The sequence below is a fragment of the Anser anser genome (assembly GCF_964211835.1).
Source record: "Anser anser genome assembly, chromosome: 22".
Classification (NCBI taxonomy): domain Eukaryota; kingdom Metazoa; phylum Chordata; class Aves; order Anseriformes; family Anatidae; genus Anser; species Anser anser.
In genome coordinates this window covers 9,511,165-9,536,963 of record NC_139743.1, presented here as the reverse complement: position 1 = coordinate 9,536,963, position 25,799 = coordinate 9,511,165, and the positions used below count along the sequence as shown (strand labels likewise).

General features: G+C 60.6%; 3 protein-coding genes across 3 annotated transcripts; 1 reads left to right on the top strand and 2 right to left on the bottom strand.

Annotated features, from left to right (window-relative positions):
• Window positions 1–1,277: 1,277 nt before the first annotated feature.
• On the bottom strand, window positions 1,278–12,215 carry EI24 (EI24 autophagy associated transmembrane protein). Its single transcript, XM_083808150.1, has 11 exons — window positions 12,115–12,215; window positions 9,972–10,119; window positions 7,173–7,318; window positions 5,354–5,414; window positions 4,403–4,469; window positions 3,507–3,631; window positions 3,007–3,126; window positions 2,757–2,868; window positions 2,202–2,313; window positions 1,955–2,029; window positions 1,278–1,645 (listed from the first exon to the last, which is right to left on the bottom strand). Exons 2-11 carry the CDS (start codon window positions 10,011–10,013, stop codon window positions 1,486–1,488), a joined length of 1,020 nt encoding a protein of 339 aa, XP_083664276.1. The 5' UTR covers window positions 10,014–10,119; window positions 12,115–12,215; the 3' UTR covers window positions 1,278–1,485.
• Window positions 12,216–13,698: 1,483 nt separating this feature from the next.
• FOXRED1 (FAD dependent oxidoreductase domain containing 1) lies at window positions 13,699–16,514 on the bottom strand. Its single transcript, XM_083808138.1, has 11 exons — window positions 16,362–16,514; window positions 15,768–15,994; window positions 15,578–15,688; window positions 15,374–15,492; window positions 15,200–15,294; window positions 15,001–15,102; window positions 14,811–14,875; window positions 14,565–14,716; window positions 14,333–14,462; window positions 14,144–14,248; window positions 13,699–14,062 (listed from the first exon to the last, which is right to left on the bottom strand). The coding sequence occupies exons 1-11, from the start codon at window positions 16,483–16,485 to the stop codon at window positions 13,808–13,810; spliced, it is 1,485 nt and encodes a 494-aa protein (XP_083664264.1). The 5' UTR covers window positions 16,486–16,514; the 3' UTR covers window positions 13,699–13,807.
• Window positions 16,515–16,702: 188 nt separating this feature from the next.
• Window positions 16,703–25,689, top strand: SRPRA (SRP receptor subunit alpha). The gene is made up of 14 exons (XM_083808137.1): window positions 16,703–16,918; window positions 17,370–17,453; window positions 18,766–18,929; window positions 19,220–19,380; window positions 20,288–20,441; window positions 20,878–21,031; window positions 21,384–21,490; window positions 21,691–21,809; window positions 22,138–22,224; window positions 22,594–22,766; window positions 22,855–23,068; window positions 23,151–23,314; window positions 23,438–23,536; window positions 24,390–25,689. Exons 1-14 carry the CDS (start codon window positions 16,793–16,795, stop codon window positions 24,516–24,518), a joined length of 1,935 nt encoding a protein of 644 aa, XP_083664263.1. The 5' UTR covers window positions 16,703–16,792; the 3' UTR covers window positions 24,519–25,689.
• The last annotated feature ends 110 nt before the right edge of the window (window positions 25,690–25,799 follow it).

Genomic DNA, 25,799 nt, shown 5'->3' with positions numbered 1-25,799 from the left:
GCGTGGCCGAGCCCTGCAGCACGACGGCCTTTACGGACCTGCAGGGAGGGTGCCCGAGCCGCCTCCCCGGGCAGCCCGTCCCAACGCCTCACAGCCCTTCCGGTAAAGTTCTTCCCGATACCCAACCCAAACCTCCCCTGGCGCAACTTGAGCCCATTCCCCCTCGTCCTGTCACCGGGCACGTGGGAGAACAGACCGGCCCCCACCTCGCTGCAGCCTCCTTTAAGGTACCTGCGGAGAGCGATGAGGTCGCCCCTGAGCCTCCTCTTCTCCAGGCTGAACACCCCCAGCTCCCTCAGCCGCCCCCCGTAAGCCTTGTTCTCCAGACCCCTCACCGGCCTCGTCGCCCTGCTCTGGACTCGCTCGAGCACCTCGATGTCCTTCTTGTAGCGAGGGGCCCAAAGCTGAACACAGCGCTCAAGGGGCGGCCTCACCAGAGCCGAGTACAGGGGCACAATCACCTCCCTAGGCCTGCTGGCCACGCTGCTTCTTATGCAAGCCAGGAGGCTGTTGGCCTTCTTGGCCACCTGAGCACACTGCTGGCTCGTATTCAGCCGACTATCAACCAATACTCCCAGGTCCTTCTCTGCCAGGCAGCTTTCCAGCCACTCATCTCCCAGCCTGTAGCACTGCTTGGGGTTGTTGTGCCCCAGGTGCAGGACCCGGCACTTGGCCTTGTTGAACCTCACACAGTTGGCCTCCACCCGTCGGTCCAGCCTATCCAGATCCTCCTGCAGAGCCTTCCTGCCCTCGAGCAGATCGACACACCCACCTAACTTGGTGTCACCTGCAAACTTACTGAGGGGGCACTCGATCCCCTCATCCAGACCATCGATAAAGATACTGAACAGGACCGGCCCCAGCACTGAGCCCTGGGGGACGCCACTCGTGACCGGCCTCCAGCTGGGTCTGTCTCCATTCACCACGACTCTTTGGGCCCGGCTATCCAGCCAGTTTTTAACCCAACGAAGCGTACGCCAGTCCAAGCCATGAGCAGCCAGTTTCATGAGGAGAATGCTGTGGGAAACGGTGTCAGAAGTCAAATTTCCCCCGAATTCACCCCAAAAACCGCCCCCGGAGCCCGCCCACAGCAGCTGCCAGCCTGGCTGCGAACAAGCTGCCGCCCGGCCGGATTCCTCAAGTGCCCCACGGGAACGCGGCACACTGGGGCTTGCGAACCGTCCGTCGAGGGGAAGGGAGAGATGGCACTGGGAGGACGCACACAGAACTGCCCGGGGAGGGCAGCGACGCCAGAACACAAGCACAGGGAGCCCGGCTTTTCCAAACTCACAAAGGTGTTAAAAATCCAGACTTTTCCCACATTTCCCATCTGCATGCTCACGGGGGACACCGCACCGCCGCGCGGGCAGGGCTTTGGGCAGTGGGGGACGCGCGGGCACCGCGGCAGGCTGCGTCCTGCCAGCCCCGGGGGCCTTCCTAGCAGCCGAGGTGAAGGCCGTGCCCCGTCGCCCCGCCGGCTGCGGCTCAGTGCCCCAGAGCAGGCTTGTGTTTGGCAGGAGATGGCTGGGGGGACAGCAGCCGGTCCGCGGAGGCGCTGCTCAGGGTGGACTGAAGGTAAACGGTCTTGTGGAAGAGCCTGTTGCTGAGGAAAACCACCAGGGAGAAGAGACGGAGCTGGAAGTGGCTGGAAGGGAACGGAGCCGGTGAGCCTCCCGCCTGCCGACAGCCCGGGCTCTCCCTGATGCCACCCCCGCGCCGGGAAGCCCCCTCCAGCCCTCGCGCTGCTCGGGGCAGCGGCCGCCCAGCCTCCCTCTGGGGATAAGGGGAATTGACCCAGCTTTTAGGTGGGTACAGGAAGCCCAGCACCGCCGTTCCTTCATGCTTTCGCCCACCGAGCACGGGCAGTCTCTGTTCTCCCTGCGCTGCTCCCTATTTCCCATCTGTCTGTCCTGGACCTAACACCAGCACGGAGCTTCCCCAGGCCGCTACTTACTAGGTTTTGCCAGGGGTCTTTGCTTCGTTGGCGCTGATGATGAACAGAGGGAAAAGAATGGAAAAGAGGCAGCCACTGGAAGAAAAGAGAAAAGGCAGCTCGGTTGCTCGTGGCCTCAGTGAGGACCTCTCTGGTGCTGTGGATGAGGGTGAAGTTTTCTCATGCAGGAAAGGAGGGGAGAAGCGTATGGGCTCTGGGTTGGGAGCAGGCGGCTCCCCAACAGCAAACCGCCCTCCTACAGACTCACCTGATGATGTAGGACGACTGCATCGCAGTGAGAAAAGCCAGTGGTAAGCCAAATCCAAAGTAATAGGGCCAGTTTCTCTCGATGTTGGATAACCGTTGGTGCATTTCAATTCCTGGTGAGAACAAAATCCCACAGAAATCAACCCACAGAGTTATCACGAGGGGAAAAGACCTTCATTACGCTTCAGCCCTTGTAAAAAAAAAAAAAAAAAGGAAAACGAACAGAACAGCAAGCCTTTCTTTCCAGTCTACTTCAAAGAGCACGGAAATACTTATAACGGTTATCCAAAAGAGCAAACGGACAGGGAGAAAACAAACCACGCCGTAGCAGCAAGACAGAGAACAGCAATAACCAGCAACAGCGACTCCTGTCAGCTGCTGTGGGACTGCAAAGCAGCTTGCTCGCTTCTTTGCCACACGCAGGGCTCCTGCGGCTGCACCCGTCCTGCTGGCGGCCCCCCCGCGTGCCGCTCGAGCGGGGAAACGGCCGCCTAGCAGCAAACGTTTCGGCCCCGTCGGCCTCGCAGGCGGTGCCGAGAGCGGGGGCAGCACTCACCTTTGTTAAACCAGCGGTACTCGAAGCAGTAGAGAGAATATAGCAGCGACATGTGCAGGAGGCTGATCAGCTGGCCAATGATATCGATGGGGAAGAGGCTCACTATCATCCCCTGGGAAAGAAAAGAGCAGGTGAGCGAGGGGTGCTCAGGGCCCGGGGGGAGCAGTGCGCCTGCCGTTGCCCCAGAGCACGGTGCGGGGCGGCCCAGGCAGGCGTTGGGTTGTTTTCTGGTTCCTTACTCTGGTCTCACCTGGATGAGGAACAGTGCCTGCAACAAGAGGTTAAACAACATGTCAGCAATGATTTTACTGATGCTGGGAAAGGGATGAGGCTTTCTGCCAGAAACTTCAAAAGCTAGATCTGCAATGTCCTGCAAAAAGAGAGAAGGGGACTTCAGTGAAAAGCAGTTAAGACGACAGACGACGCTGGTGAGCTGTGGTTGCCCACTGAGAACTCCCCCGCGGCCCCTTTTCAGGACGGGATTTCAGATTTTCTAAGATTCTTACGGCCAAACCAGGAATTTGCCCCCCTTCTGTGCAGAGATGCCAAGACGGCAGGTGGTCCACACAACTGGCTCGTGCCATTTCTGGGCCTGACGCGCAATGTTTTATCTGGAGCCAAAACGCCGTCCCCCTACCACCAGCAAAAGGGGCTGCAGGGTGCCCTGGGGATTTACTCCTGACTGATCAAGCTTTAACGAGGACGTTCCCATCGCTCGCACGACACGCGGTCAGTGTTCCCGTCACCTACCTGAAACCAGATGGCATTGACAACCTTACTGAGCACAAACAGGGGAAGGACCCAGAGGGCGCTGAAAATGGAGGTGAGAATGAACTCCAGCCAAGACCAGACATCACCGTGTAAGGAAGGGTCGCCTTTGAGAGATGGACAGGGAGAAAGGCACATTAGGAACCCCGTCATTTCAGATCACAAACCCAACAGGTCCCTGTCAAAGCTTCCTGGCACAGCCATCTCTGCCATTGTGAAGTACTCCTGACTGTAGCACTCAAGGAAAGGAAAAAACATTTCTTCCTCCACCCACTTGCTTTTTATTTGTTTGCAAAAATATTCTGCATCTACTGACAACTGTGGGTACTGGGTGGCAAAACCAGCGGGCTAGATCCTAGCACAAGAAGGGTTCAAAGGCTGTTGTCAGCCCTTCCAGTCTGTTAGCAGAATTACCCATCTGTCCGATTTTCTACGGAACAATTAAGCACAGCCCTGCTTAGCGCAGCCTCTGTGCGGTTTTCAAGCCTCATCCATACATTTTTGCAGTTGATGACAGAAGAAAAATTTCCTTGTTGTTTCAAGAAAACCAACGCGCCCAAGTCCCCTCAGGAAGGGTCCTTCCTAGAACCCACCCCACAAGTTGGCCTTGGTAAAACTTCAGGTTTCACCAAGATGTGAAACGGAACAGGGGAAGGCAAACGGAGGGCTCGGCCCAACCTCGAGACAAGCTGCGCTCTCCAGTCCTGCCGACCGAGGAGCGTGCCATCAGCGGGGTGCCCGGCGGGGAGAGAAACAATGCAAGGAGGCAAGCACGAGGAGCAGCTCACAGGACAAAGCCTCAGCGCTTTGGGATGAGCGCTGGGACTCCCACGGACTGCCGAGCACCCCTGAACGTAGAAACCGAAAAAGGCACTTACCAATGATCTGTGCTGTGACTGACTGAAGTACGGGTATAAATACTCGGTAGAACAAGAAGAGACTAAGCTACAGGGAGAAAGAAACAACAAGAGTTCTCGGTGAGCCTTCGCACGTTCATTCTTGTGCTCTTTTCTGCCACCCGGCGCAGCGAAACCCCAAAACTTCCAACTACGCCCATGGCAGCAACGCACCTAAAGGCACTGCAGCCCCTCCTGATGCCACCACGACTCCAAAGCCCCGCGGCCTGCCTGGCAGACAGCTTCCTGCTCGGCACCTAAATGGCTCAGCCTCAAATGAAAGCTTTATGTCCACACATCCTGACAGCAAAGGCTGTGACTGCTGATCTGAAGGCAGACCCTCTGCCTGCTCCACGCATGCCTTTATACGGGCAGTGATCCATCGATACACTGGAATCTGTTTAAATGCAGCCAAAATCTGTGACTGAGCGCTTTCCTTTTAACATTTCCACACTGACTCCTCATACCCTGCCACAGCCTAATGGAAAAATGCAGCTGGTGATTGAGTAGGTTGCTGCTGAGTAGTGTCTGCTCCGTTAAGAATTAGCCTCCTGAAACGTACTGACAGCCAGGGCAGGGTCACAGCTGAGGAAATGACTCGAGATAACAGTATTCAATTTGGTAAAGCAATATCCCAGGCTGCAACAGAGGAGGAGTTGAATATTCAGGGAAAAAGCAGCCTCAAGGACCTGGAAAAGCAGCTGGGGTTTAATACGCAGGTTTCCCAAGAGAGCCCACCACTTCAGCCCTATGCTGCGCCCCTTTAAATACAGCGTCGGGACCCGGGAGCGTAACGGCTCCTCTCGGTCCAGCCTCTCCTACGGCCTTCCAGCCGCAGGGCAGCCAGGCACCACTGGAAGCTTACGAGCCCTGGAGCAGGGCGCCGGATTCCACAGCACGTGAACACGGAAAATAGCAAAGATACCCACTTACCCAGAACACGCCTCCGTTCCAGGCACAACACTGAAATATCCGGCTCACAATCCGGGGTTCACTGGAGAGCGACAGGACAGAGAGAAGTGAGAGAGACACTCAGCTCCCGGGATCCGGACAAATGGCAGCTGCTTCGGCCCCGAATTTTGGGCACCGACGTAGCAGACACCTGAAGAAATTCCTAAGATATGCAACTCGATGCCAGCAGCACACCTGATTTTATCTGAACGCTGGAATTGTGCAAGAAATCCCAGCACAGACTTGCAGGTTTCAGCCAGCGTGTGAGCTGCAGTTCTACAGGTCTGCACCAGGCAGACGTTCAACCTTTAAGAATTCCCCAAATTAAATAAAATCCCCCAAGTAAATGAAATAAAAGGAGCCATGCTTTTATTTGGGGTTTCTTTAACGTATCCTTGGAATGTCAAGTTAGGGAAACAGAATTTTAAGCATTTATTAAAGATCTCGAGCTTTGTTCTCCTCAAACCCTTACTGCAAAAATATTACAGATTTTGGGGTGCTTTTTGTTCTTGGAAGAGGCCCCTTCAGCCGAGGGTGGTTTTGGCTTCTCTCTCTGCATATGACACATGTCTACGGATACACAAGAGAGAGAGCAGCTCCGTAGGACCCTATAGTGGAGTTTTCCAATCAGTTTCTGCTACCAAAGGAATATTGTTACAAAGAAAAAACAGCAAAATAGGACTGCTCTGTCCCCCTAAAATAAATATTAATCCTCAAGGGCAGCACCTATGCAAGAAGGCAGGAACCTCTACGGTCGCAGGAGGGGTAAGCTGGTCAGACATTGGAGACTTCTCCATCATCTTTAGACAAGGTCAAACCACCACTGAGCCAGGCAAAACAATTTGTAAATAAGTCTTGAACGGCACGTTACCACCCAAATGCGACTGCAACAAATGCCAGCCCAACTGTAATCAGGCCAGTCGAGAAACATCTCAGTGCAGTCTGGGAGTCAGCCACAAGAATAGATGCTGGTTTGCTCCCACGCGGATATAATTCTGGCATTCCCAGCCTTAGTGGATGCAACTGTTCTGGGTGGCTGCAGAACGCAGCAAGGCTGGGAAAATGTGAGGCTTCATCTGCCCCGAACGCGTTACGTGGATGAGAGACGTGCTCTGAGCAGGCTGCTGCTGCTTCCCAACTCCGAGTACCACCAACAGCAACCGTCTTTGAGAGGCAGCAAGAGAGGTCAGTGTTCAGGAAAAAGAGGAGGCTTAGAAATCCACGTTCTTTTGGCTTGGACAGCTTCACACCGCAGAGCACGTACCTGCTATCGCAAACTGCCCGCGGCCTCTTAATTCTCCAACAGCATAAGGAGCCATCTTACCTCATGGTACGAGCTCCGAAGTTTTGTTACACGGAGCAGAAACAAGGGCATTTCTCGTCATGGTTTTCACACTTACTGGTTTTGCACTCAGTACAACTGGGCTTATGAATCGTGTTTCTGCTGCGAGCCATCTGCAGCCGTCAGTAGTTCAGCTTTTGCTGCCGCTCGGGTTGCAGGTCTCCAATGGTTCTGACACTTTCACGGAGATCTTCACAAGTGCGGGCAAAAATAACGGCTTTATTTCTTAAACCCCACTTACCTCAACTTCCCTTTCAGCCAGCCTACTGGGATATGATGGGCATTTTGGAGAAAAAAAAGCAGAAGCCCTGCCAAATCACTACGACTTGCAGAGGTTTTGCAATTCAGGGGGCTCTTCAAAGCTCTGGGCAGTTGCTCTCTCTCCCCGCCCTCAGTAGCTGGTAGATGAAGAGGAAACAAGCAAATTATCCGATCTGTGTCATCAGGCCCCATACTCACTTCTCTTGCTTCCTCTCTTCCATGTGAAACCTCCGCTGGGCGAGCGCGCTGTTTGCTCTCCTTCGCCTCTGCTCCTCCCTCTTCTGCTGGATCCGGGCATCCAGCTTGGAGATGGTGCATATGCCCCAGATGGAGTCCTTGATTCCCTGGGGACACGAGGAAAGCGCGTCAGGCTCGCCGTTCCCCAGAGGGGGCAGGAGCGGGACGTGGCTGACCCAGGCCATCCAAACCTCCTGGTTACGGAAAGGGACACAAACGCGTGCCGAAGGCATGCGCACAGCGCTGCACGGGTGGCTGCTGCTTTAGCAGCTCCTCTGTCGGGGAAGGGCTGGCAGCCCCAGTACAGAGAATTAACGAAGAGAGCTCGTTACAGGACAGGGAGGGGGCTCACGGCACAAGGACGGAAGCGAAAACGCTCCCAGGACAGCAGTGCTGTGACGCATCCAGATAAAGCAATCCGGAAACAAAGCTTTTCTTTCAAAGAAATGCCAGCCGTGCTCAGCAACAGCAGGAGAGAGAAAAGATAAACGGATCAGACTCCAGCTCAAAACCAGCCGTGTTTTACGCCAGCCGCTCCTCGCAGAAGACTCTGGGCTCTCACCCTTGAGAAGACCGAATAAAACCTCCTCCCAGCTCCTCCTTAGGGTCGAGGTGGATTTGCATCAGCACTGCCCTCAGCCCACACTCCCAGCCGAGGCTGGGGAGCCCTCAGGCCAGCAGGACAGGGATCTGGGGGGAGAGGTGAGGGAGCAGCCCCCCGCTTGCATCGCCCGTCGCCCTCAGATGGGAGAAGGGCGAAGGCCGGTCGCGCTCCCCGGCGAGAGGGGGAAGCCAGCGCCAAGGCTCAGGCCAGCAGCTCCGTCTGTTCCCCACAGCCCGGTGACCTGAATCACCACGCGTTCCAGCAGCTTTAGGAGCAGCACTGGAAAGCCTTTTATTTATTTATTTATTTATTTATGGGTCTAAAGGTGCGATTTCTCATCAATCTCCTCTATTTATAACCCTGGCAAAAGCCAGAGTCAGAGCTTTCGCAGCCCACTTGTTTCCTGTCTGGCACACTGCACTTCTTCCCCTGCCAGCATTTCTAAGGCCAATAAAATATAATTACAGAATACTTAGGATGTGCAAAGTCCCTGCGGCCTGACTGTACGAGCTTGACGCTTATTCCCTTACAAATAAAAGCATCTGTCTTTGTCTCAGAAACATTCTCACATCAGCCACATCCGTGCAAGGCTCTAGGGAGCGTCTGAAAAGATTTCCAATGCCATTTCTTTTTAACGACAGATTTGCCACAGCCGGCAGGGTGACCGCTGTGACTGTTACATGCAGGTGACTCTTACTGCTGCAGCGACGGCTGAGCCCTGCGCACATCGCTGGTGGCTTGAGGCCGAGCTGCCTGGAGGGACGGAGAGGGCTGGGAAGGGGACGAGTCGGCAGGGCTCCCACCCCAACAGACATCGCGGGCACCTTTCACAGCCTTGCTGCCGCACGGCAAGCAAAACAAAACAAACTGTTAGTAGAGAAGCGCCCCAAAGTAAGTCTCTGCCTCGCTCCTCATTTAAAAGGCTCCTCTCGCTACCTTCTGGTGCTCCTCAGGCAGCTGGCTCCAGCCCCAGCAGGTGTCACTGCCACCATCACCAAAACCTCACACCAAACCAAGACCGTGAGGACCCCAGGGGTCCAGGAGGGCGCCACTGCCTGGGCGGCTCACGCACCGGTTCGGTCTGCGCAGTCCTTGACGTGACGGCGCAGGCCTTGGAGCCACACACACGCCTGACAAGCTGCAGAGCAAGGCGCTGCTCGTACCCGGTGAGGCAGGAGCTCGTTACGCGGGTCGCTCTCCCCGCCGCCTACGGACGGTGCGAGAGCACCCCAAAACGACACGGGCCCTGCTGCCTCACGCGGTGGCCAGGGCACCGAAAGCCTTCGCTCGTTTCAGTGACGGGTGCCTGAAAGCCGGCTGCGCCTCGGCATCACGTCACCCGGGAGAGGCAGCGGCACGGGGCAGGAGCGCTGGGCTCCCGCGAAGCCTTGCTGCCGTAGGGCAACCGCCCCGTTCATAGGGGCTACCAGGGTGACTTCTGCCCGAAGGAAATCTGTCCCAGGCTCGGCCTGCCCTTTGTAACAGGCGCACAGCGGTCACCGGGGGAGGAAATTATTCTAGAAAACACTTGCTAAATAAAGCCCAGGGAGCAAGCATCCCGCAGCCCCAGCGCCACACCAGCTCTACCTGTCAGCAGCGAGCAGAAAGCTCGCCCACAGCACCTCTGCCTTACAAAATACTAACCCCGTACATCTTTCCTTATGAAATCGGGAACGGACCGATCGGCCTGCACATACCGGGTGATTTTGGGTAGGACCCACTTATGCCATGGAAAAAAGAACATCAGGAGAGCACACAGCACACCAGTGCTGGGAATCGAGAGCGGTCAGCTGCGCTGTGCTCACCTACGTGTGGCAGTAACTCCCCAAGCCCACGCTGCACTCCTTTAGGACGCTGGCACTGTCCCAAAGCTGGCACGAAATGAATCCTTCCTGGGACGTGGGAGAGAGAACCGCTTCCAAGAAGCCGGGCAGCCAAAATGACATCAGTAGGATTCTTCTGACAGCATTTTCCAGGGTATTGCACAGATTACTGAAGATGTCTTCAATTAAAATACAGCTGGAGCCCCCTTGCTTTCAAACTCTGTAACGTCCCCTCGAGTATGGGGGAGGGAAGGCGCTCCCTGCTGCGGACCCACCACCCCCACAGCAAACAAGAACGGTCCCTGCGGCGCGGGGCCTGGAACGCAGACTTACCCTGACCAGGTCATGAAGGAAGGTTTTCACACTATCTGCCATCTTGACTCCAGCATCACCTCTGGTTCCCAAACTATCAGCTACAGGGAGAGGGGAAAAGCCGAACCCAAGCCTCTCTCATCATGGAGAGGTGGAAAACGGATGGAGTCTGTGGAGAGAGAAAACACAGGACTGTGGCAGGCACAAACACCGCATCTCGGCTGACGCGTCAGTCTGAGCACGGTAATTACAAGCCAGATCACACCCCAGCAATCCTCAACAGACAGAAGTATTTGGCCACAGCAGCAGGACGTTTCACCCTCCTGTCGGCACGTCGCCTGCTGTTTTCTGATTGAGAAAGCACTTGAGCTAGAAAGCACAGCCAAACAGCCACACGCTGCGGCCACCGCACAAGCACCGGCGGGTGGAAACGATGGGAAGGTTGAAAACACTTCACAGAGCTGAATGTTTCCTCCCAAAGGCTGGACAGTCGCACGACAACCCCAGCAGCTCTGCTTTACGCTTCTACAGAACGATCTACACAACGATCAACAAGCCTAAGCTAAGGCGCGTGGCCAGGAGAGGCAGCCGATGCTGGAGTGGCGTGCCACTGTCTGAAGCAGGAAGAAAATTCCCCGCCTGCAGCTCACGCCCCGCAGCCTCCTGAACCAGCTCTCCGGCAGATTAGCAGCAGCCTCACCACCACCGTCTCACCTCCATCAGCTCCCCTCGGCGGGCTGCAGCGCTCCAAAACCTCGGGCACGACACCCGCCCGAGCAGCCCCGCGCACGCCCGACCCCAACGCCGGCTCCTGAGCGCCCGGCTCCAGCCCTCAGCAGCGTCCCAGCGGGCAAGGACCCTGAGGCGCGCGGCGCAGAGGGGATCTGCCCTGGTAGTTTTACAGCACCGCACGTTAACGACTCGTCCCGCAGACTCCGTGCTCCTAAGCGCCAGCACCTGCCTCAAAACGACAGGCTGTGCCGCGGGGTGCTGGAAGGGAAAGCTGCCGCGGCCAGGCGGGGGTGAAGCCCACCGGGGAACCGCATCCCGCACGGGGAGCAAGGGCCCCGCAGCCGGCGACGGGTGCCTCTCAGTGTCAGACATCAGGGCCCGGCAGGAAGAGCCAGCAGCAGAGCAGCTACGCTGCAGGTGGTTCGGGCTGTCAGCTCGGCGCGGAACAAGCGATCTCAGCAGGAACGTGCGGGCTGAGGACGGTTGTGAAACACGCGCGGCACTGCTGGCTGCCCCAGGAGTCAGGTAGGTTCACCGGGACAAGGGGCACGGCGGTGCTTTCTGTCCCAGTGACACGAGGCTGCCGACCCAAGGGCGACACCACCGCAGATGCACCTCTTTTCCCTTAAGCGCATCCCCTGTGCACGGCTCCTTTAGGGATTCTGTTTGGTTATTTTTAAAAGCACCCAGGCGGGATCCCGAGGAAATCCTTTCTGTGCCTCGTGACACGCGGCCCCCATGCTCTTACACAGGCTTTTACTACGGACGTCTCTTTGGACAGGTACAGAAGCATCCTTGCTAAACTCGACACAGCAAGCTTGAATTTAAGGCCTTACATCTCCGTGCCTCCTCTTGCTCAGGGGTAAAGAATTCAAGGTCCACAATGCGAACCCGACAGAGGAGGGCTGCTCCCGAACAGCCCCAAGAGCCCCTGCTGAAGGCACAACCCGCCCCAACAGCCGCCTGCCAAAAACGCACCGAGCCCTGCGCTCCTTTTAAAGCGCCGCACGAGCGCAGGAAGCACCCGAACTGCGGCCCGAGGAGAAAAAACCTTCGCGGCCGACAAAACCCGATGCTGGAGCCCCCCCCCCCCCGGTAACGGCAGGAGGATCCACACCCGGCCTCTCCCCAGGACACGGCCCCGGTCGCCACCCCCCGCGACCCCCCGCCGCTGCCCAACGCCGCACACGGCCACCCGCGGCCCCGGAGCGCGGCCCGGGCGCAGTCTCGGGCCAGGGGCCGCCAGGGGCCGCCAGGGGCCGCGCTCCCCCCGTGAGGCAGCGGAGCCGTGCCGGGGGCGGCCGGGACCTCAGCGCCGCGGCCCCAGGGCCCCAGGTTACCCCCCCCACGGGGCTCGCACCCGCCTCAGGGCCCCTCAGGGCCCCTCGGAGTCCCCCAGGGCCCCTCGCGGCCCCCCGCCCCCCCCACTCACCGCCGGGCCGGGCCGGGCCGCGCGGCGGCGGCAGCAGGGCCCAGCTCGCGCCGCCCCGGCCGGGAGGGGAGGGGTGCGCATGCGCCGCGGAGGGAGCACGGGGGGCGAAAGGGGGGGCGGTGCCACCCGGCGCATGCGCAGTCCTCAACGCAGCTGCCCCGGCCTGAGGCGGGGGGAGGCTGGGGGGGGGGGGGGAATGGGGGATAACGGGGGGTAACGGGGGGTAACGGGGGGGAATGGGGGATAACGGGGGGTAACGGGGTAACGGGGGATAAGGGGGGTAACGGGGGGGAATGGGGGATAACGGGGGGTAACGGGGGGTAACGGGGGGGAATGGGGGATAACGGGGGGTAACGGGGTAACGGGGGATAAGGGGGGTAACGGGGGGGAATGGGGGATAACGGGGGGTAACGGGGGGGAATGGGGGGTAACGGGGGGGAATGGGGGATAACGGGGGGTAACGGGGGGGAATGGGGGATAACGGGGGGGAATGGGGGATAACGGGGGGTAACGGGGGGTAACGGGGGGGAATGGGGGATAACGGGGGGTAACGGGGTAATGGGGGATAACGGGGGGTAAGGGGGGTAATGGGGGATAATGGGGATAATGGGGGGGGAATGGGGGTAACTGGGGGGAATGGGGGATAACGGGGGGTAACGGGGTAACAGGGTAATGGGGGATAACGGGGGGTAACGGGGGGGAATGGGGGTAATGGGGTAACAGGGTAATGGGGGATAATGGGGATAATGGGGGGGGAATGGGGGTAACTGGGGGGAATGGGGTAACAGAGTAATGGGGGATAATGGGGTAATGGGGTAACAGGGCAAAGGGGAATAACGGGGAAATGGGGGCAGTGGGTAATGGGGTAACAGGATAACGGAGAGCAATGGGGGCAATAGGGGAATGGTGGGGAATGGGGGATAATGGGGATAACGGGGGAAATGGGGGATAACGGGGGCAGTGGGGGGCAAGTGGGAAATGGGGTTAAAGAGGGAATGGGGCAAAGGGGGAATGGGATAATGGGGTAGTGGGATAATGGGGGGCAATGGGGTAACGGGATAAGGGGGGCTATAGGGATAATGGGGTAACAGGATAATGGGGGCCAATGGGAATAATGGGGGGCAAATAGGGAATGGGAGGCAATTGGGTAATGGGTATAATGGGGGGGGGGAAGGAGCAATGGGGTAAAGGGGCATTGGGGCAACAAGGGCAAAAGGGGGATGGGGAAAATGGGGTAACGGAGCAATGAGGTAATGAGGGGCAGCGGATAACGAGAGGCAAATAGTAACGGGAATGGGGAAATTAGGGTTATTGGGGGACAATGGGGGAAGGGAGTAATGGGGGGTAATGTATGGCGAATGGGGTCAGTGAGGGGGGTGGGGGGCAATGGGGCACTGGGAGGCCACAGGCAGGAGTGGGGCCGGATGCCGGGGGCGATGCGGGGCCCTGGGAGGTGACGGAGGCATCGGGGTGATGCGAGCGTAAGGGGGAGCAGCGGGGGGGCAGGGGGCAGCTGCGGGGTTCGGGGCAGCGGGGAGGCCTCAGCAGGGGACACGCAGCCCCCCCCGTCACCCCACGCAGCCGCACCGTGCATCTCTTTATTTCCACCACGGGCCCCGCAGCGCCCCTTTTTGAGGTGGGGGGGGGCTCCCGACACCCCTTTTCTTTTTTTGGGGGGGGGGGAGCTCCCGGCTCAGACGATGGCCGCCTCCCGCAGGGGCTCCCCGCCCAGCAGGCGGCCGGGCGCCAGCCTCTCCACGTCGATGGTGCCGCAGCGGCCGTGCAGGAGCAGCTCGGCGGCGGCGCGGCCGGCGGCGGGGGCCTGCTGCAGCCCGTGCCCGCTGAACCCCCCCACCACGAAAACGTTCTGCAGGCGGGGGTGCCGGCCCAGCACCCCGTTCTGGTCGAAGGCGTTGTAGTCGTAGTAGCCGGCCCAGGCGCTCCTCAGCTGGGTCAGAAACGGGGCGTGAAGAGGGGTGCGCCCCCCCTCCCGCCCCCAAGTTTATTTTTGGGGGGGGGGGCGCCCTACCTTCAGCGTCTGGAAGGGGGGCACGCGGTGCGCCAGCCGCGGCCAGACCTGCTCCTGGAAGAAGCCGTGGTCCACCTCCAGGTCCCCCGTGTCCGGCTCTTCCCCCTGCGCGGGTGACACGTCAGAAGGGTGTCCTCCCCCCCCAAAAAAAAACCAACCCACACTGCCCCCCCCAGCCCCGGGACGCACCTCGGGGGGGCTCATGCCCCCTAGGAAGTTGCCGGCGATGCCCTCGCGCCGAAAATAGGCCCCCGAGGTGTCGATGAGGAAGGGGCACTCCAGGCCCGGCCCGTCGGGGCAGTGCCACACGTAGACGTACCTGCGGGCGCAGCGCCGCGTCCCCTCTCCGTTTCGGGGCTTCAAAAGCGCCCGAATAGGGGCGGCGGGGGGAAAAATCCCAACGTTCGGGGCCGGCACCGACCTCTTCCGAGGCTGGATGGGGAGGGGGGGTGGGGACCCCCCCGGCAGCCCGGCGGTGGCCGTTTCCAGCAGCTCCCCGGTCCAGGCGCCGGCGGCAGCGACGACGATGGCGCAGGCGACGGGCTGCTGCTCGGGGCTGTCGGGCAGGCGCACCTGGGGACAGCGGGGACAATGGCGGGGGGGGGACGGGGTGGCCCCCAAGCTGGGGATGGTGGTGGCACTGGGGGGGGGGGGGGGGCACGCTCACGTTGACGTATTTCACGCGGTCCTGCGCCATCAGCGGCATCTCGTCCTCGGCGGGCATGGTGAACGCTGGAAATGTGTGGGGGTTTTTTTTGGGGGGGGGGGTGGTGCGGGAGAAGGAGATTACAGGCGTCCCGGTGCCCGGCGGCGGCAGCAGCAGCGGTGACCGCGGTGTCACCGCGCCGGGGGCTCACATTTTGCCTCCCCGACGCAGCTGAGGACGCCCAGGGACATGGCTTTCCTCCGGAAGGCGTTGAGGAGGGACCAGGGGTCGAACCAGCCCTCGTTCTCCAGCCCTGTGGGTGGGGGGACGCACAGGGGCACAGAGCCGGTGGCACCGCTGTCCCCAAGCCCCCCCCCCCCCGGCTGACACGCAGCGCGGCCCCCCCTCACCGTAGGACGCCACAGCCACGTCCTCCGTGTTGATCCAGGGGAACTTGGCCTTCAGCTGGCTGGGGGACAGCAGGGCCACCTTGGCGCCTTCCTCCCTGGGGACAACGGGCATCGGGTGTGTGTGTGGGGGGGTGACAACACCACGGGGGGGGGTCGGGGGGGGCCAGGCCTCACCTCTGCAGCTTCACGCCGGCCTCCAGAGTGGCAGCGCCTCGCTGGGAGGCCAGGAAGAGGTACCCCGAGGGCTGGAACTGGAGGTCAATGGGGGGCTCGTTGGGCACCCACAGGTAGTCCTGGGGGGGGGGGGACACAGCCTGGTGAGCGAGGTGTGGGGGTGAGACCCCCCCGCTGTATCTCCCCCCCCCCCCCCAGACTCACGTTGATGTTGCGGAGGAAGGCGGCGGAGAAGAGGGACAGGCGGATGTTCTCGGGCAGGGAGAACTGCTGCCGGATGCCCCCCACCGACAGGACAGTGGAGGCCCGGGAGTACTGTGCGGGGGGGGGCACACGGGGGTGAGAGGGGGGTGCCTGTGCCCCCCCCCCGCCCTCCCAAAAGCCGGGGTCTCACCGTGGGGTCCCGCTCCACCACCAGCACCCGCATGCCGTGCCGCCGGTTCTCCAGCGCCTTCAGCCAGTAGGCGACCGCCCAGCCCAGCACACCCCCCCCCACCACCACCACGTCCGCCTGCTCCGGGGGGGGGCAGCTGTGGGGGGACCACGGCGGGTTCCAGCCCCCCGGCCCCGGCACCTGCCCGCGCAGCGTCCGGCCCAGGCGGGACAGCGCCGGCCCCAGCTCTGCGGGGAACGGGGGCCGTGGGGGCGCAGCGCACGGACGCCCCCCCCCCCAGCCCCCAGCCCGTTCGGAGCCCCCCCTGCCCCCCCCCCAGCCCCCCCTGGGACCCCCCCGTCACCCCCCCCATCACCCAGCCCCCTCCCCCTCGGGCCCCCCCCAGTCCCTTCTGTACCCCCTGCCCCCCCCAGACCCCTCCCCGAGCCCACTCCGCACCCCCGCCCCCCCCCACCCCCCCCACTCCCCCTGGAGCCCCTCCGGGCCCCCCCCGCGCCCCGGCTCCCGCCCCCGTTTGGGTCCCCCCTGCTTCCCTGCGACCCCCGCCGCCCCCCCCCGGCTCCCCACGACCCCAGCTCCCCCCCCCCCCCTCACCGCGGAACACGTCGGAGCTCCGCGGGGCCGCGACCTGCAGGGGCCGCCCGGGGGCCGCCCCCCCCCGCGCCCGGGGCCCGATCCCGGCGCGCAGCGCCCGCAGCGCGCGCCCCCCCCGCAGCATGCCGCCCGGCCACGCCCCCTCCCCGCCCGGCCACGCCCCCTCCCCCTCATGCCACGCCCCCTCCCCGCCCGGCCACGCCCCCTCCCTCTAGGCCCCGCCGCCGCCGCCGCCAATCCCCGCGCGCCCCGCCCCGCCTCGCCATTGGCTCTCCGCGCGGCCCGCGCCCGCCTCCCCTCCCGCCCCGCAGCCAATCGGCGGCCCCGCCGGCTGGTGGGGGGGGACGGGGACGGGTGCCTTCCGGCGGAAGTACCCCGAGGGGGGCAGTGCGACGTGTGCGCGCAGCCGGGCCCGGCGCCCCGCCGCCGCCATGCTGGACTTCTTCACCATCTTCAGCAAGGGCGGGCTCGTCCTGTGGTGCTTCCAGGGCGTCCGCGGGCCCGCCGCCGCCGCCACCGCCCCCGTCAACGCCCTCATCCGCTCCGTGCTGCTGCAGGTCCGGGGGGCGCCGGGCGGGGCCTGGGCAGGCCGCTGAGGGGGGGGGGGGACCCCCGGGACCCCCTCCAGACCTCCCGTCCCCCCTGGGACCCCCCCGGGACCCCCTCCACCCCACCCGGGACCCCCCAACCCCATTGGGCCCCCCCCGAGACCCCCCCCCCTCCACACAGGCCCCCCCCCGCGCTGCCCCCTCCCATCCCAGTCCCCTCCGCCCCCCTCCCCCCATGTCTGCGTACGGCCGGGGGGGTGGTGGGGGGGGGCTCTCTGCCCGGGGGGGGGGCACCCCCCTAGGGTGGTGCTGGGCTCGCCGGGAGGGCGGCCCCGCCTGGCAGCCCCCCGGGGGGGGTGGGGGGCCCTGCCCAGGCAGCGGGTGCTGGGGTGGGAAGGGGGTATCGGGGGGGGGCCCCCACACGCAGTCAGGCACTCAAGTGGCTGCTTCCTTCCCGCAGGAGCGAGGCGGCAGCAACTCCTTCACCCATGAGGCCCTCACGCTCAAGTACAAGCTGGACAACCAGTTTGAGCTGGTGTTTGTGGTAAGCGGCACCCGCGGCGTGCCCTGCTGCGTGGGGGGCTGAGGGACCCCTGGGAAGGGGCCGTGCTCAGGCTTGGAGGGGAACAGGGACGCTCAGGGGAGGTTCAGGGCTCACTCAGGAGCTCCGGGAGGGCTGGAATACCAGCTGGCGCCTTCCTGCCGGGCTTTCCGCTGCCTGCCCCAAACCTCCTGAAGCCCTCGCTGGGTGAGGAAGCTCGGTCAGGCCGGCACGGGCGGCAGCTCGCACTTCGGAGTCGAAGCTTTCCCTGGGATGTTCTGTCCCTGGCATTCCTCCCGCTCTGCCGGTGGCACAGCGCTGTGGAAGAGGTGCTGGCCGTCGGGAAATGCTACAGCTGGGCGTTGGAGGGAGCACCCCTGGGATGCGGCGTGAGCCGGGACAGGGAGGGAGCGGGAACGGCCGCATGTGGGGCACGGGCAGCTCACGCCTCCCCGCTGGGACAGCAGAGCCCATGCACACGGGGCTGGAGAAAAATCATCCGCAGCAAACCAATGCTTTTGGCATGCACCACCGCGGTTCGACTCCCCGGGTGGGGTTGCTTTTGGCTCTGGGGTTTTTGGGACGAGAGAGGCTTCCCCGAGGGTGCTGGCGGCGTCCTGCCCGAGGGCCGTGTGCTGTAGGGTTTGGTTTGCTGGGTGAGGCCCGCGGGGTGCGACCCGACTGTCTCTCCAGCCATGCGGCGCTGCGGTCCTCGTCGGTTTTTTTTCAGTGTCTGCAGTAGGAGTGAGACGTAAGCGCTGCAGCTGGGGTGGAAGCCCCTCGGGGCGTTAGGTCCTAACGGAGCTGCAGCGCAGAACAGCCCCCTGAGGAGCCCGCTGTGACCGCACCTCCTGAAGGGAAGCCAAACACGTGTGTTCGTTCTTGCGCTTTAGGAAACGTTCTGAGCTCTCTCCTTTAAGCGCTCTCGGCCTGGCCTCAGCGAAGCCCCACAGCCTTCCCCGGGCGCCTGCGTTAAGCACAGGGCTTCCTGTTTTTTTGGTGCAAGTCGCTGTTGCTGTGGAGCATCCAACCCATTTTTATTGGTGTCGCGCTTCAGCGTGAAGCTCTACGTCGTGCCACTTCTGCTTCTTCGAGGGCACGTTAAAAGCTTCAGAGGTTATATTAGAAAAGGTAGCCTGAAGCTTGCATCATCTCGTTGCTGAAGTGAAAGAACCTCCTGCCAGGTGCCCTAAATCTGGGAGAGGTCGTGGCCTCCTCCTCGCCAGCTGGGTGTAAGGGCGGTTAAGATTTCTCGCGGAGTTTCTGCGTGTGCTGCTTGCGTAGGGCGACCTCTTTTCCCTGTGCTTTGTCGCAGGTGGGCTTTCAAAAGATCCTGACTCTAACCTACGTCGACAAGCTGATAGATGACGTGCACAAGGAGTTCAGAGACAAGTACCGCAACGAGTTCCAGCAGAAGGGCACTCTGGGCCTCCTAAACGGCACCTTCGATTTTAAAGATGACTTTTTGCGTCTCCTCCGGTAACGAACTTCCCTGCTGCTGCAAAGCTTCCCCCGGCTCGGTACCGCGCTGCTCGGCGCGGCGGGGGCTGTGTCCGCGTGGCTTTCGCTCCTTCCCCTGCTGGAAGTGAAGGCAGCTCTGCGGGCGATACCCGGGGTTGGGAGATCCGTTCTGCTTTCGTGCTGCCCGCTGGTGAATGCCCTGCTAACTGGGAGGGGCTGAGCCCTTTGAGGTTGCCGTCCAGAGCAGAGGTGGTCGTGGGGACGGGGGCCCAGAGCTGGAATTCGGGCTGATGCGCGCTGTCCCGCAGGGAAGCGGAGGAGAGCAGCAAAGTCCGAGCTCCCACCGTAATGAAGACATTTGAGCAGTCTGTGAAGTCTCAGAAGACCGTCAAGTGTATGATAGAGACCCGAGGGGAGAAGCCAAAGGAGAAAGTCAAGACCAAGAAGAATAAAGGTTCCAAAAAGGAGGGTGAGTTGATGGGAAAGGTAAAGCGTGCGTGTACCTGTGGGGTGTAAATATTCCACGGCTGCGAAAGGCAGGTCACGCGTGTCCCAGCCTGCGCTTCGCCGCTCCTTCCGCATCCCCGGAGCGCTGCTCGGGGGCCTCTGCTCGCAGCCGAGACGGGTTCACGAGGGGAAAGCCCTGCTTAGCAAACGTGACTTCTTGTCGTGACTGAGCCTGCTGGAGTTCAAGCGGCGTTTGGACAACGCTCTCAGGCGTAGGGTCTGGGCTTTGGGTGGCGCCGCGCGGACCCAGGAGCTGGGCTCGGGTCCCTTCCAGCTGGGGATATTCTGTGATGCCGTGCTGCCCCGCTCTGCGGGAGAGCGGGCGCGGTGCAGCGGGAGCCTTCCCGTGGGCTTGGCCTTGCCGAACTGCCCCGTCGGGGGAGGAGGCGGCTCGGTGCCCTTCGGGAAGCGATGCGGAACTGCCAGCAAGACTTTAATTCGGTGCGTCTTGGCTCTGCCCTCGGGAAAGGAAGCGGGAAGCACGTTGAGGAGGGCTGGCGGTGTGAGATGCAGCCCCTCCGCTGGGACAGCGACAGGCAAAGGCCGTTGTGGTGGAACGGCGCTGTCGGGTCGCCTGCGCTCTTGGCTCTTCCGTGGGGAGTGACGTGTGCGTGTCGTACGCACAAAGATGTTTCGGGAGAGCCGGTTGCTCAGCTGCCAGTCTTGGGAGGACCGTATCCCAAACGCAGCTGCCTTTGGGCCAAAATAAGGTGCTCCCAGTTCTTGAGGCTTCTGAAATCTCAGAGGTGAGGCTGGAGCAGGCCTCTCTCTTGACAGAGGAAAGCCTTGCGTGGCGTCGGTGCGATGCTGGGTGGTGGCGGCGTTGCCTGTTCTGCAAGGCTGAGCTTGTGCTGGGCTCCGTCCCGCAGGAGCGGAAACTGTTACAGCATCCAGTAAAGCGGCCCCGGGTGAGAAGCAGCCCTCGTCAGCTGGGGACAGGGAGGAACTGACCAAGGATGAAATACTGCAGAAGAACCGGGAAGAATTCTTCAAGAGACACATGAAAGCAGGGGAGAAGTCCAGGTGGGTAGCGAGGGTACGGACAGGTCGTGGCGAGTCTGCCTGGGCTGCGGACCAGCTCCTTGCTGGTGGTGTGTACAGGAAGCTCTGTGCCTCCCCTTCCCTTAGTGACCCCGAAAGTCATCCCGCTAACCATCAGACCGTGCTCAAAGTACAGTTTAGAGTTCAAAGTGTAGACCTCGTGTGCAGGTCCAGATCTCTTTTTGGCGAGGCTTTCCCACTGTGAGTAAAGGGCGCGTTGGTGCCTGGTTTGGGTTAAAGCGGCCCGCATCAAGCGTGATACGGGACTAAAGTTCAGATAAATAATCTGTGGGGGCCTGGCATCGGCCAGTTCTAGCTTCGGCTTCTGCCTTTTGGACACCTGGGCTTTGAATTTTCATGGCTTCTAAGGAGGCGTTTGCTCATTCTGAACAAAATGTGTTTCTGGTCTTTGTTTTAGCAAGTCTCCGAAGCCCGATGCTCAGAAGGAGAAGGGGAAGAAACCCCGAGTGTGGGATCTGGGGAACTCTAATGCCAAAGTGCTCGATTACAGTGACTCCACTACCAATGGGAACTCAGAGGCCTGTCCCGTGGAGGAATTTGACCCTGATGTGGTAAGAAGCCAGGTCGCGGTGTCTGCTTCAGTGCATTGTTCTCGAATCGGCTGGGCATCACGAACGCAGCCTGGGCTCCACGGCTGGCGGAGAGCTAGAAAAGGGGATCGCGGCGCCCAGCCTCGTGAGTGTAAAGCAAAGTCTAGAGAACGTTTTCTCCTGCTGCGACAGCAGCAAGCAGCACCAGTTAGCGCACGCTGGGTCAGACAGCTGAGCCCTTCTGACGGGGATCTGCGTAGAGTTGCTTCTGCTGCTGACTGTCGTTGGCGTCGCTCCTGGTGGCGGTGAGGGCAAGCCAAGAGGACACAGTTGGGCAGCTGCCGCTTCTCAGTGCGCTGCCTTCCCCTTGCAGGCCCTGGGGGATCGAAATCGGGAGCCCGGCCGCCTCTATGACCTTGAATACGAGAGCGATGAAGAAGCTGAAGAGGAGAAAGTTATTCAGAACACTTCAAAACCCAGGTAGGAAGCTCCTACGGCCCCTGATTGCTACGCACTCCTCGTTTTCCCTCCCGTAACTCATCTTCCAGTCTAACCAGTAACACAGTGGAGACAAACGGGTGTTTGTCAGCTGCGTGACAGGCTCGTGCGTCTCCCTGCTGCTGGCAGTTGCACGCACCGCGCCGTTCACACCCGAAGGTAACTACTGTGCTTCCCTGCAGCACAAAGAAGGGGGGCCTTGGAGGCATGTTTGGCATGCTGAAAGGCCTGGTGGGCTCCAAGAGCTTGACAAGAGAGGACATGGACCCGGTTCTGGAGAAGATGAAAGACCACTTGATCGGTGAGTGTGGGTCTGCTGCGTGTGGGCTGGGCTGGATGGATCAGGCAGGCCAAGCTGGTTCCCGAGCCCTGTGCTTAGGGAGGGCTCCAGAGGGTCGGGCAGGGCCCACGGTTTGGGGAGTTGCTGCTCACAGGAAATGTCGCAGGTTCCTGCCTTGCGCCTGGGGGAGTCGACAGCAGAAGACGACAGCAGTCTCGTCTGGAGGGGGGACCCTGCTGCTCAGCCTTCCCTTGATCCATCAGACTGCCGGGGCTTGGTGGGACGCTGGTGTCCAAGCGCGTGGCACCTGTTCGGCCCCACTAACCCCGATCTCTTCTCTCTCCCAAAGCAAAAAACGTGGCAGCTGAGATCGCAGTCCAGCTCTGTGAATCCGTGGCTAAGAAACTGGAAGGGAAGGTGATGGGAACATTCACCAGTAAGTGGCCGCACTGCACTCCTTGCTCTTTGGTGTGGGAGGCTTGCTGGCCTCCATCTCCTGCTTCTCTGACCTGGTGCTACGTGGAATTGGGCAGTCCCGGCAGCTGCTGCAGCTGTGCTGCTGTTGAGTTTCCTCTCAAATAAGCGTGGGAGGTCCAAGCTGCGCGAATAGGCTTGACCCCAGCTATTTTGTAAAGAGAGGGAGGCCTGTGCCTCCTGCCAGCTTTGTTAAACTGAGCAACCATCTACGGTACTTTGGAAGCCCCCAGGTGTCCTCCTGGCCTCCTAATGTTTGGGTTGGGGCTCAGGGCTTCCCTGGACTGCTTTCCAGCCGTGACAGCTTCTCTTTGTATCTCATCTTTCCCAGCGGTGACCTCAACAGTGAAGCAGGCCCTACAGGAGGCTCTAGTGCAGATCCTGCAGCCCCAGCGCCGTGTGGATGTCCTCCGCGATGTCATGGATGCGCAGCGTCATCGCCGGCCCTACGTGGTCACTTTCTGTGGTGTCAACGGTGTCGGGAAGTCCACCAACCTGGCCAAGGTAGGGCACGGTCCTGCCGGCTCCCTGGGACGGGGCTGCTGAGTTCAGGCCACGGCTGCTGACGAGGCTTTCCCGTTGCTGGCTGCAGATCTCGTTCTGGCTCATCGAGAATGGTTTCAGCGTCCTCATCGCCGCGTGTGACACCTTCCGCGCGGGAGCGGTGGAGCAGCTTCGCACGCACACCCGCCGCCTCAACGCCCTGCACCCCCCGGAGAGCCACGGCGGGCGGACCATGGTGCAGCTCTACGAGAAGGGCTACGGGAAGGACGCGGCGGGGATCGCCATGGAGGCCATCTCTTACGGTGGGAGGAAGCTGGGAGCAGGAGGGGCTGTCCTGGGGGCCCTGGGCTTCCTCCTGCTCATGCTGCCTCCCCCTCTTCCCAGCTCGTAACCAGGGCTTCGACGTGGTGCTGGTGGACACGGCGGGCCGCATGCAGGACAACGCCCCGCTGATGACTGCTCTGGCGAAGCTGATCGCGGTCAACGCTCCCGACCTGGTCCTGTTTGTTGGGGAAGCTCTGGTGGGAAATGAGGCCGTGGACCAGCTGGTGAGTGCCGAGAGTTTTCCTGCAGGGCAGATGGGAGCGGGAGGTGTCCGCAGGTTTTGCTGGAGGAGTCGCGGACAGCGTCGGCATCACAAGCGCATTTCTTGGATGCGTTCTCTTCCTCAGGTCAAGTTTAACAAGGCGCTGGCTGATCACTCCATGGCCCAGACGCCCCGGCTCATCGATGGAATCGTGCTCACCAAGTTCGACACCATCGATGACAAGGTAAGGAGACTGCTTCGTGCCCCAGGAGGGATTTCCTTTTAACTGGAGCCTTGCAGAGAGCTGGAGTGAGCACCCGTTGGTGATGGGAGGAAAGAGAGATGCAGTCAACAACCGGGGCGTTTCTGTGCTGTCCTGGATGCAGTTCTCTGCGTGTAAACGCACTGCGATCACCTAAACAAAATTTAAGCGTACTGACTCCTGTGCCTCTGGAAAAATGGCTGTGAGGCATCTCGGTTCATAAGCATTCTTGCAGCGGGTCATACAGGGTTGGGACTGTGCGGATCTGGACAACAGGAGGCGGCTGTTTGATGTGGTTCCCTGAGGAGGCAGCACTGGAATAGCTGCAGCAAGCAGCGGGATCTGCAGGGAAGAGCACCGCAAATCGGGCCTTCAAACCCCGGATTAAATGCCGTGCGGAGTAACAGCGCTAAAACCTCGTGGCAGGGCGAACCTGCTTGTGCAGCATAAGGACTGAAATCCAGAGAAGGAGAAACCCTGGTGGGAGGCGAGCTGTGGCTGTAGGTGGTACCGATACCTGGCTCTGCGATGCGTGACGCCCCACGGGGCCTGCGCCACTGGGAGCAGCCTGTTGGCAACGAGCAAAGCAGGCTGAATTGGCTCTGCGTCTGCCTGTTCTCTCAATTCCAGCATTTCAGGCTCAGCAATTCTGATCTTTGTTGCGTTCTCGGGCCCTTATTTTCCTTCCATGTCATGGTGTAGGGTGAACTAGAACTAGTTCTCTGGAGTAGCAGGCTCTGTACAAGCGGGAGGAGTGGGGCTTTTTATTTTTATTTTTTATTTTTTGGAAATACAGCCCCAGTTGGCCCTGGCTAAAGATGCTTGTCCTTGGCAGGTCGGCGCTGCGATCTCCATGACCTACATCACGAGCAAGCCCATCGTTTTTGTTGGTACTGGACAAACCTACTGTGATCTGCGTAGCCTTAACGCCAAGGCTGTGGTCGCAGCGCTCATGAAGGCCTAAAAACAACGATTGCACCAAATTGCTGTCCGCAGATGTCTCAGAAGAACATGCTTTACCCCGTGACTGACTAGTCTTTCCAGTGTAGTGCAAAACAGAATGAAGGGACGCGGGCGCGAGCGCTGTGCTTCCCCTGCCTGCCTGTGCCTCCTTCCACTGGCTGCGTGAGCGTGAACTAGGACGGCGGTGTTTCTGGTCGTTGTGCTTACTCCAGTTAGCTCCGTGCTCTCCTGCCATATTTATTGACTACAGTTTATTTTTGGATAGAAGCTGTCTGCTCCAGCTGGAGCACTCGTACCTGGTCAATGCCGGGGCTTCGCCCAGCGCCAGCCTTTCCCCGGGTCCCTTCATTCTGTTTCAGTGACTCGGCCTCCCTCACACAGAGGCTGAGACCAGAGCTTTGTATTGTTCATGCTGTACAAGTGGCAATGCAAGGACTTGCTGTGCTTTGGGGCTGTCCAGTTGTTAGCAGCAGCTGGGGGCTGTCTGGGGGGTTGGTGGAGGTGCTTACTGAGCCTGGGAGCTCTGCTTCTCGTTTCTAGACCAGCTTAGGGAGGATGCAGGCTCGTTTGTCAGGCTGGAGGCAGGCACGCGGCCCCGCAGGCTGCGGAACAGCAGCGTTAGACCATCCGACCCGTCACAGTGCCGCTAGCTTGATGGTGGCAGCTCACCAAAGTTGATAAACCAAAAATTGCGACAGCCCGCCCCTGTGCTGGGCAAGCAGGGGCTAGAGGGGGGATGTTAAATTGCCTTAAGGGGTCCCGATTTCTGTTGTCAGTGGGATTCTGCCGCAGGGCACCCAGGCGCTGCATGTTGTGGCAGGAGCTGGGGAGCTGTGGCAGCTTGGTCTGATCATCTGAGTTGTTCTCCTACCAGCCAGAGGGCGACGAGCCCCTGCGTGTCTTCTGCCTGCTGGCCTCAGTGTTAATTGCTGCCTCAAATACGCTAGCAAAAGGAAAAAAATACTGGAAGACAAGGGTGACTGCTTGCTGCTTCCCTGCGCCCTTTTCTCCCCCTTTAGAGTGCCTCTTGATGCCGGTCTAAAGTGCTACACTGAATAATACAAAACTCTCTTACAACGTCTTGTAGCTCTGTCTTGCAGATGTGCTATAGTGCAATAAATTGAATGCTGTCTGCTGAGAGACATAATTTATAAATAAACTTCATAATTTGTTTTCTGTGTATATATAACTCGCCTTCAGCAAGGACGCTTTTCTCCTCACGGGGGAGACAACGCCTGCCTCTGGCTTCAGCCTGCCGGAGTCCAAGTCCCCGGCGGGCTCT